This window comes from Rhinoderma darwinii, chromosome 11, assembly GCF_050947455.1.
Source record: "Rhinoderma darwinii isolate aRhiDar2 chromosome 11, aRhiDar2.hap1, whole genome shotgun sequence".
Lineage (NCBI taxonomy): Eukaryota > Metazoa > Chordata > Amphibia > Anura > Rhinodermatidae > Rhinoderma > Rhinoderma darwinii.
The window spans coordinates 25,215,857-25,227,330 of record NC_134697.1 but is presented as its reverse complement, the minus strand read 5'-3'; the positions used below and the strand labels follow the sequence as shown (position 1 = coordinate 25,227,330).

Genomic DNA, 11,474 nt, shown 5'->3' with positions numbered 1-11,474 from the left:
TCCGGACCTAGTGGAGTAAACAAAAGAACAGTGTAAATTGCTGAGCTAGAGAAATCCTTAACAGCATTTTTATATCCATTTCCAAAATAGTATATTGCTGTAGCATTTAACCCCTTAAAGACCAGGCCAATTTGAGTTTTTTCATTTTTTCTTCCCCGCCTTCCAAAAGCCATAACTTTTTTATTTCTTCATCTATATAGCCATACGAGGACTTGTTTTTGCGGGAGAAGTTGTAGTTTTTCACGGCACCATTTATTGTACTGGGAATAATAAAAATTATTTGTGGAGTGAAATGGACAAAAAACTGTGATTACAGCAATTTTTGGATGGTTTTGTTTTTACAGCATCCATCAGGCGGTAAAAACTACATATTCCTCTTATTCTACAGGTTGATATGATTACGGCAATACCAAATTTATAGGTTTTGTTTTACGACTTTAAAAATAAAATGTTTTGTGTCGCCATATTCTGAGAGCCATAAACTTTTATTTTTCCATCAATTTAGCGGTGTGACTGATCACATTATATTCCTTTTTTTGGAGAGCGAAGGTGACCAAAAAACAGAAATTTGCATGTTTTTTATATATATTTTTTTTACATCGTTCAGCGAGCGGGTTAAATAGCGCTATATGTGATAGTTTTGACTTTTACAGACGTGGCGATACCAGTTATGTTAACTTGTATTTTTTTTTAACATTGCTTTAGGGAAAGAAAACGTGTTTTTTACTTTTTTTTATTAGTCCCCCTAGATGACTTGAACCAGCGATCCAGGATATACTGCAATACTAACGTATTGCAGTATATTGTGATACTGATAGTCTCCTTTGAAGCCCTCCCAGAGGCAGGGCTTTTAAGGAATACATAGATTGCAGATCTGGGGGCCTTCATTAGGCCCCCAGACTGCCATAACAACCATAGTCACTGGCCGATCCCGCCATGTGGGGGCGCGCGATGCAATTTGAGGGGACGCCCCCCTGATTCTAACAATTTAAATGGTGTGGTCGCGATTGACAGGGGCATTTAAGGTGTTAAACGGGCAGAATCAAAGTGATCTTTGATTCCGCCCGTTGCAGGGAGTGTATAACACAGCTGTCACCCGCTGAGTATGGAGCGAGCTCAGCCCGTGAGCCTGCCCCATACTTCCCCCTAACGGCTACCATGTACTAGTACGTGGTATGTCATTAAGGGGTTAAATGGAACCGGTTGAATAAAGCGGATTCATCCAGAATACTAAGGTTTGTTTATAGGTAATAGGAGAAAAGGGCTTTTCTTTTCAACACCAACAAAAAGCTGACCGTGCAAACAATGTAAACTGATCAAACCATCTGAGCCCTTTGTCTTAGAGTCGAATTACACGACTCGATAAGGGCCGAGTAAACGAGCGCCGATCGAGACAGCTCGTTGATGGGCGCTCGTTTGCTCCTTTCACGAGCGTTTGCTTGTTCATCAGCTGACCGTTGCCCTGTTTACACATGAACGTTTATTTGCCCGATTACTGGACCGTGTAAAAGGGCCTTTACTTTATATGTATATAAAAGAAGTAACAGTTAAAACAAGATACACCGGCAGGTTTTTCCAATGCAATGTCCATTGCCCAGCACTGAAGGTAAATGGAGTAACCACAGGGAAGGACAGTAGATCATGTGAAAGCAGCCTGCCACCCCTCCCCCACCTGACTGTGGAAGGCTTACGTTCATTAAAGCTGATTATACCCAAGCCCTTGCCAGCTGCTCTTTTTTTTTTTTTTTAGCTTTCTCTATGCTGAACACCTCTAGGTCATTCCAGTACCAACCCAAAGTTTTAGGACTCCTATCTATGTGACGTGAATAGGTAACGTAACAGAAGTTGGTATTGAAAAACTAAACGCAAGACATCTGACATCGCCCTTCAGCAATTCCTCCCTGTCTGGGCAGCTCCTTCTTACCCTATATGGCAATGTATTACACACATCTAAAGTCATAAATCTGTAAGAAATATGAATTTTTCTGCACTAGCACAATACCATGGGTAGGTTAAGCTTTCGAAAAGAATGACTGCAAATCAGATGCAACTTTTCTTTCCCATCCGAGACGTAAATAGCCCATGGTCGGAGAATAATGCACGTTTTTCAATTATCTAAAAGCATATAATAAATCGCACAAAAAGTCATTTTACAACAGGTTAGACCATTTGTATGATGAATACGCTCCTTCCCTTTTCTGAGGCCGGGCAGCTGTCTCAACAACCGTCAGTCCCACTGTCTTCCAACATCTCTCTTCTGGGGAGGGGTTGGACAGGCTGGATTTTAACCGGTCCAACCCTTTGTTTGCCAGGCTGAGCTGTTTATTTTTATTTTTTTACAATAGGAGCCTATGGGCATCATATGCCTATACAATGGCATACGTGAAAGCATTCGTCTGGAGGTATACGTCAAGCACTACAGACAAGTGTTGTTAAAACTCGTCCGAGTTCAGTCCGTGAAAAATGTTCAATTTTACATTCGTTTTCGGTGATTGCCTTCAGTTTGTCCGTTTTTTCCATTCGGATGGTATCAGTGTAACATCCGTTTTTCACGTCCGTGGAAAAAAAACTGAAGAATGTCCTCAATTATCCCAACCCACAGAACACACCCCCAGGCTGTTCACATGACCGCAGAAACGGCACTTTCTATTGCTTATAGCATACATAGCATTGTTCGATATTTCTCGCGTGCAGTTTTTGGCTTCTGACCAGGTCTTCTATTCAGGACCACACTGCTCTGGATTTACTTCCTGTATTCACTTCCAGTTTACGCAACCATCCATGAAAAAAACGGAACGGGAGGCATCCGTGTGACGTCCGTTTTTCATGCAGATTCATGGACTTTTATGGATCATTCCTGCATAAAACCGGACAAAGAGCATACTGCTATTTTTTCATTACAGACGGATGGCCAGTGAAATAAAGCGGATCTATGAATTGGCCCATTAGCTATAATGGGTCAATGTTCAGTCCGGGTGCTGTCTGTTCTACACTCGGACGTGACAATTGTTCATCTGAATGAGCCCTTACATATATCTCCGATGTGATGTGAACAAAGTCCTACATGTTCATATGGGAGCCCAATAACACAGTTGCTGGCCAACAGCTATTAAACGTGAATGAGTATGCGATTAGCCACTCTAGTCACTTGAATACAGCTGACCTTCAATACCGGACACAGTCAATGGACAAGAGTGGCGCTGTTTTTTTTTTCCCCTGGACAACATAAAGTAACAAACAGAAAGAATTAAAAGGGGTTTTCCGAAGAGAGAACATTGCTGGTCTACCCTGAGGATATCTGATCAGTGGAGGTCCAACTCTCTGCACCCCCACCGATCAGCTGCATTGAAGGTGCTTCGAGCGCTGCTTTGCCTTCATTCCCCATTATTACTCAATACCGTCAAACGCTGACACACTTGAACCGCTGCTACAAGTTTGACAGTATTGAGCGAAGAAGGGGAAGCAGCGCTCGCACAAGCACCGCAGCCTTTTCAATACAGCTGATCTGCGGGGATGCTGTGAGTTGGACCCCCCCATTTATCAACTATTGATGGTCAATCCTCAAAATAGGTCAAATTTTCTCTCTCCAGAAAACCCATTTAAGCTGGCTATATACAGGGAAAAAGTTGCCTATTTTGTCAATTTCGGCTGATTATCAAATGTGTACGAGACCTCCCAACTGTCCCCCGATAGCAGATGTCATGGAAAGAGGGATGTGGCATGTTGAATGCCCGGTCTTCTGCTACCACAGAACATAAGCCAGAGGGGTCAGGCAGCGGCTTGTTCCTCTCTCCATATTGAAATAAACACACACAATGTAAAATTAAAAGAATTGGGATGGGTGACAACCTGGCCATAGCGATAATAATTTTACAGGTAGATCACATCAGTCTAGAAACAATCCAACTTCCATATTGACTGCCTGATGGCTGATGTCAAGGGAAGCAGATTAGACAGTTTGGATCTTTCTGGTCGGATCCTATCAATTCCTATTGCAGCCCGTTAAACACTTTTTAAGGGCTTGTCCACACACAACGGAATTGTTGCAGAAAATTTCTGCAGCAATTCCGTTTAAAGTCAGAGACTTTCCGCTGCAGCAAAAACGCACCATTTCCTGACATCAATAGGAGGTTCGGGCGGAATCTGCCCGAAGATCGAGCAGGATGCTTCTTTTTCCCGCTAGCTGAAATAATCAGCTAGTGGGAAAAAGAAAGGTCCGACTTCCATTGGAATTAATGGGAGGCAGAATTTTGCAGCAGATTCCGCCTGCAAAATTCCTCCGCGTGAACTCCCCCAAAGGGTACACGCAGAAGATGCTGCAGATTTTTTTTTTAGCAACAGAAAATCTACTGCGGAATCTCCAAAAACAACGGGAGGTAAGTCAGTCTCAGAAATACGGTTTTACCTGCGAATTTAGTGTGGAGCAATGATTATAGCAAACCTTATGGGCACCTGCAGATTTTCTGTGTTTTTTACGCTGCGGAATCGCTGTACAAACCGCAATGTAACTCAACCGGTGATTTTTACTGCAGAACTTATGCTCCCCATTGAAGTCTATGGCCCAAACACGCAGCATCTCCGCACAGCAAAACGGAGCATAAACTGACTTTCCGGAGATATGAAATTCACACTGTGTCACATTTTCCGCAATTTATTTCCAGCGTGGGTCTGAGATTTTCTAAATCTCATTCACTTTGCGGCTACTGTAAATGCAGTGGAATTTTCGTCCTCAGGGCCTATGTACAAGTCACTTCCACATGAATGGACCCAGAAGAGCAGCACATGGGAGTCTCTACGGTTCCATATTACAGATCGGTAGGTACTCAGTGTGCGGTCGACCGTACGGCGCCTCCATTAATTGCCGTGTGCATTAGATCTTAGGGTAATAACCACCAGTCCGCAGGAGGAGGACGATGCAATAAAAATATCTTCCTTCTAATCTCTTCAGTCTAGTTCAGCGAGTAGAAAGTTATAGGAATTTGATCTATGAAGAAGGCAAATGCAACGATACAAAAGAAAAATGGCTTCTTTTGTTTATTACACCTTCTCCGTTTCACGATTGTCTTCCAAGGACATTGTGCACATTTATCATCTGGTCATCTGTAATGGAGAACCATAAAGACCTCTCAAACTTTATCATCATGAACACCTAGAGGAACATAAGTCACATGTGAATAAAAAAGGTCCATACAACAAAGATCTGCAATAAACGAAAACCATGGGACCAGTGGTCTGCAACCTGTGACTCTCCGGCATGTGAAGGATTTCCCAGAGTTCCCTGAGTGTCTTCTAAGACATGATGGGAGTTGTAGTCAACCAAACGCTGGAGATCCATCAAAGGTTGCAGACTATTAAATAATTGTTTTAAATACAGATATTTGATCATTTAGTTCTGTATTTAACCCCTTCCTTGGTGCCCGTGTATTACAAAATAGAAAAGTAGACAAAGCGTTCCGATGTGGTGGATTTATTAGAGATTTTCGGCACAGAATCCACATTCCATATGCAACGTAGTCCAGTACAACACCATTCACACACAGATTTTATGGCATGCTGCAGATTTTCACCGTAGATTTCACCCTTTGCAACGCAAATAGTGAAATTTGCAGCAAAATCCATGCAGTTTTTTGCTGTGATTTTATCGCAGATTTGCAGCAGAGAATTTCCCGTGTGAGACGATTCAATTGCACTCATATTTGCAACTACGTGAACATGGCTGCCTTGTTATATAACTGCGCTTGTATCTTGTCGAAGGATCAACCTTCCAATACTAAAGAAATATCAGGGTGCTGCTCTATAATCTAATCCAAACTACTTAAAAAAAAAATAAAAAAATTCCCCTAAAATAAAAAAACATCTCTGGTGAATAGAAGTCCTTGAGTTGACCTCTCCATCCCAGTTATTGGCAATCCCTTTCAAACATATTGCTGGAAAAAAGGGATGACAACCAATATAGCTGTTACTACAATGCCTATTGGGCTCATCACCCAGCTTTCCTAGGGTCCCAAAAAGAGATTGTTTCTAGTTATGTAATGGGGGAAGGGTCATGTCTCTGCAGAACTAGGAGGATCTGATAGGGAATCTGGGTGACAACCTCTGTGGGTGCTGTAATGGCAGCCATATTGGTTGTCACCCATCTTTCTAAGAATTAGATACAACTCTGAAACAAATGTAAACATTTGTTTCAAAAACTTGCTACAAAAGAAGACTCTGGGGGCGCTGTCAGAGGTGATCATAGACAGCTATGGACACAGCTTTCCCAGCAGCAGATGAGCGGCAGTGTACTCACTTCTTGCTGCAGTCCAGCAGGACGCCGGTATACCTCCTGTCCCCGCAGCTCAGAGTCACCACCAGAGTGTCATTCACTATCTGCTCCAGCAGGACCGGTACCAGTGAGCCGACCCGCAGCCCCTGTCCGTCCTCGGCCTCCATGCTCACTCCGGCTTCCGGCTGCCAGCTCCGACCCTCCCTCGATCCCTACAGCCGAGGGCCTGCAGAGTGCACAGCGCCCCCCTTCCCTCTTCCGTCTGACCTCCGGCTACTCCAGCGCCGCCACCGCCTCCTTCTTCTCTGCTCTGGGATTACGATGACGACACAACCGGGATTCCCCGCCCCCTCCACTTAGCCTCCTGTTCTTCCTTCCCACTGGCTATTGTGACGTCACGCCGGGATAGCTGCCTTTGTGACGTCACAGCAGGGGAATCCTGTGTTGTGTGATACATTTTATTGTGTCGGTTGTAGTATCAGAAGCAGTTCTGTGATTTCTATACCATGTAGCTGCTGCTTGATTTACATGGATTTTTTGTTGGATGAGTTTTACTATTAAAGCCGTGTACACACGGAGGAAACTTAACGCAGATTCTGACGCGTTTTCCATCTTGGTTCATACGAGGCAGAATTTTCAGCTAGCGGAGTTGAAAACCGTGTTGCTGAGAATAAAGTGACATTACGGTTTCCGCAGCATATTCTGCACAAAAAGAGCATCAGGTAGCAACATACAGATTAGCCCCTATTCTGCTTGGCTTGTAAAACTCGCTATGAAATTCATGCAGTTTTTACAAGCTTTTTTCGGGTGGTGTTTTTTGTAGTCACATATTTTTGACACTTTTTTTTTTGTAATCGCACCATGGGGTTGATTTAACGTTTTCCCATAGACTTCTCTATAGGAAATAAAAAATGCATGATTTGTGAGGTTTGGTGGAGGATGGATAATGCTATGGGGAAATCTTACTGCAGCATTCCAAGACATTTTGGACAATTGTAGCTTTCAACGTTGTGGCCACAATTTGGGGTTTGGCCCTTTTCTGTTCCAGCATGACTGCGCCCCAGTGCACAAGGTCCATACAGACATGGTTGGTTGGTTGGCTGCGTGAGTTTCGTGTGGAAGAACTTGACTGGCCGCACAGAGCCCTGAACTCAACCCCATCCAAACCTTTGGGATGAACTAGAATGTAGATTGAGCGCCAGACCCTATCATCCAACATCAGTGTCTGACCTCACAAATGCTCTTCTGAATGAATGGGAAAAAATTCCCATAGTCACACTTCAAAATCTTGTAGAAATCCTTCCCAGAAGAGTGTAAGCTGTTTTAGTGGCAAAGGGGGGACCGTCTCCATATTAATGCCAAGAGATATAGAATAGAATGTCATAAAAGCTTCTGTAGGCGTAATGCGTACGTGTCCCAATACTTTTGTCCATATAGTGTAGCTGCAGAGCCCATATCAGGGCTGTCATAGCGCATCATCGGGAGCGCTCACATAGAAGAGATGAGCAGCACTATAATGTTATCACAGCGCCGCTTGATTGTCACGTGGTGGAAAGGGAAGCGTATCACCCACAACCCGGGGAACGAGTAGCGAGGAACAGATGAATGCAGAGAATGAAATCCTGGAAGGGAAGGAAAAACAATTGGAGGGGTTCACTAGGTTTATACACATGTGGCCAAAAAAAAATAAAAAGTGGTAAAATGGGAATGACCCTGTAAATGATGAATGCTAATGTGAACAGAGCCTAGGCTGCCATGGATAAGCTGTAGAGATCTCTGAAGTGCATGGGATTGTGCAGGAAGATAGGGGTGAGCTGACCCGGTATAGTATGAGACAGCAGGATGACAGGCTGTGGTTGGGACTGGAGCAGTCAAGAGCTGTAAGGAGAATTACGGCAGGAAGACAAAGAGAGACTGTGAACGACAATGGACAAGGATTCTGTCATCATTCATCTGTGATAGTGAGAAGTGGCATCTAAAGCAATGACTATATGTGATGCATGGATAATAATATGTCTGCTATGGGCCTTCGTATGTCTACCACTAAACAACCCAACTAAAAACGATCAATACTTACTATGCATTCCTGACTGAAGTGTTAAGTACATCCAGACATTATGCCTTAAGGAACTATTTCTGCTGAAGTGCTGGTCGTGTATCTTCAACACAGTCTAAGGTCTCTTGCACAAAGCAGAGCCGCCTGCAGGAGGCGGTACGGAGGCACACGTACCTGCAGCCCCATATTGCAGAGCCGTAGGTGTGCACATGCCGCTGTGTGGTGATCCGATGGAGCATGCCACAATTCAATTGTACAGAGATAGGGCGGGTTCACACATAGCGGAATTTCACTTAAATTCCGCTGCGGACACTCCGCAGCGTTAATCCGCAGCGGAGCCGTTTCTCCATTGACTTTCACTTTAATTTAGCAGTGTTCGTTTACACGATGCGTACAATTCCGCTGCGGAGCATAGGCTGCGGAGCGGAATTTGGTGTCCGCAGCATGCTCTGTCTGTTGCGGAGCAGTGGCGGACTGGTTGCGGACTCATGGCGGAATTTCTCCATTGGCTTCAATGGAGAGTCAAAATTCCGCAATGAAGTCCGCAGATCTTATGTGTGCTGCGGAGCGTATTGTTTTTACTACCATGACATTTCTTCATTCTGGCTGGACCTATGTATTTCTAGGTCTACAGCCAGACTGAGGAAGTCAATGGGGCTCCCGTAATGACGGGAGCGTTGCTAGGAGACGTCTGTAAATAGTCACTGTCCAGGGTGCTGAAAGAGTTACGCGATCAGCAGTAACTGTTTCTGCACCCGGGACAGTGACTACCGATCTCAATATACATGTATCTGTAAAAAAAAATATAAGTTCATACTTACCGAGAACTCCCTGCGTCTGTCTACAGTCCGGCCTCCCAGGATGACGTTTCAGTGTAAGTGACGGCTGCAGCCAATCACAGGCCAAGCACAGGCTGCAGCGGTCACATGGACTGGAGCGTCATCCAGGGAGGTCGGGCCGGATGCCGAAAGAGGGACGCGTCACCAAGACAACGGGCGGTAAGTATGAATTTCTTTGACTTTCACTAGGGAAAGTGCTGTCCCTTCTCTCTATCCTGCACTGATAGGGAGAAGAGAAGCACTTTTCCTGCAGTCCGCAGCGGCCAGTCCGCATCAATTTTCTGCACATTTTGTGCAGATCCGCTGCAGAATCTGCAACGCAGATTCTGTGCGGCATTGATGCGGACAGTTGCGGAGGAATTCCACCATGTGTGGTCATGCCCATACAGTAGGGCCCCATAGTCTATAGGTGCCGCATTACATCTCAGAGGTTGAATGGAGACATAATATGCTCGGGCGCATGTGCCCTACGGTTGGTTATACACACTAGAGAGCTATCAGCTGAACTCTTGTTCAACCAACAGACCATGTCATTTTCTGACTCTTGCCAGCTGTAAACCCTCACTTAACAGTGCCAACCACAGTGCCCCCATAAAAATGGTAGCCTCAGTGCCCCTTATTATTGTAAGCCACAAACACTTGACCTTTCACACTCTCTTTTTTTTTCCTAAGAGGAAGTTACTGAAAGCGGCCAATCAGTGTTTAGGCCTCATGCATACGACCGTAACTTTTATCCGTAATTGCAGATAAAAATACTGATCCATTCATTTCTATATGCCATGGAGACCTTCCCGTATGTTTATGGGTAAGTGTCTGGGCCGTAGAAACGACCCGCAAAAAATAGAACATGACCTATTTTTTGCATTTACGGACCGTGCTCCTATACTTTATGTGAGCACGGCCCGCAAATGTGGATGAGAGTCCGCGGGCCATTTGTGCTGTAATCACAGACCGTACACATGGCTACGGTCATGTGCAGGGGGCCACAGTCATAGATAATCCCTCCTGTGCTAGATGTACAGAGAGGTGCCGATGCTGCTACGTTATGCCTCTGGTGCAAGAGAGAGGACAGAGGAGGTGTCAGGAAACAGACCCCTTGGGCAAAATATATCTGTATACAAGAAGACATAAAACACCCGATATATTAAAAAACCAAATGAACTGATGAGTTGGTCAATATTGTAGGTGTCCATGTAGAAGAGAAGCATTCCTAGGGCAGAGCCTTGTGGTAGATTGAAAGAAGGCCCCACTGATGTGACTTAGAGAATAGACTGGAGTGATTGATGCATTATGAATAAGCTGGAAAATACACAAAATTAAAAGAGAAGCAACCAAAAAAAATAAATCTGCACCACTAAATGTGACAATTTTGCAGTAATATTGTATGTTGTCAACTTAATAACTGTTAGGCCCCATTCACACGAGCGTGAATAACGTCCCTTGTGCTGCACATGGAAAACACGAGCAGCACACGGACTCATTGATTTCAATGGGGCCGTTCACACATGCGTGCGTTGTCCTATATTGGTGTGTTTTCACGCACCTACGAGCCCATTGAAGTCTATGGGTGCGTGAAAACCACACACTGCACACGGATGCACATCTGTGTGCGGTGCGTGATTTGCGCATCAATTCCATTGAAAAAAAAAGTGCTTTACGAGTGCGTGAATAACGCATGCCACTCGCAAAGCACACTGATGCATGACGCAACACACACGGACCAGATCCACGTGCGTTTTTCACGCGTGTGAATCTGATACGCTCGTGTGAATGAGGCCTAAGTGAAGATTATCATTTATCAACACTTTCTGCTTCCAACTGCTTATTTTCTCTGTGTGAACCTTGTTTTGCTGTGTTGACTGGATGCACATGTCCTATCTTGTCAATGTCTTCAACAACATGCTGAATAAGGCACGTTTTACCTAAAACACTAATGTAGTGCACTGTAAGATGAGGATGGACATAACGAAAGACAGACCAGACTCCACTGCCATGCTGCAGAATATTACTTTAATTACCTGGAAGTCATAAGGGTTCATAAGGGGTCATAGCAGTAATTAGGAGTTACGGAAACAGTGTAGCACGGCGAGCGACGCTGTTCTGTAGCTTTAGATTTCCAGAAACATCATTGCTCACCGTGCTACGTTGTTTCTGTAACTCTCGTTCACTTCTATAGGAGTTATGGAAACAGTGTAGCTCAGCAAGCTCGGTTCTTTCCGTACTTCCGACCACCTCTTCAGACAGTGGCTGGGGAGCAGCGGGAACCGGACAAGGTAGGTGGGATATGGATATGGATATGGATATGTATATGCCA

At 44.5% G+C, this 11,474-nt stretch overlaps 1 protein-coding gene across 1 annotated transcript in view; it reads right to left on the bottom strand.

The window, feature by feature from the left end:
* The window catches only part of PWWP2B (PWWP domain containing 2B), a 25,543-nt gene extending 18,937 nt beyond the window's left edge, over positions 1–6,606 (bottom strand). Inside the window, exons 1-2 of the mRNA XM_075842374.1 lie at positions 6,290–6,606; positions 1–7 (exon numbers count right to left, since the gene is read on the bottom strand). The exon at positions 1–7 is cut by the window's left edge and continues 1,670 nt beyond it. Of these exons, the coding sequence (XP_075698489.1) occupies positions 1–7; positions 6,290–6,432 (150 nt within the window). The 5' untranslated portion in view covers positions 6,433–6,606. The remainder of the gene's footprint in view (positions 8–6,289) is intronic.
* Positions 6,607–11,474: the final 4,868 nt, after the last annotated feature.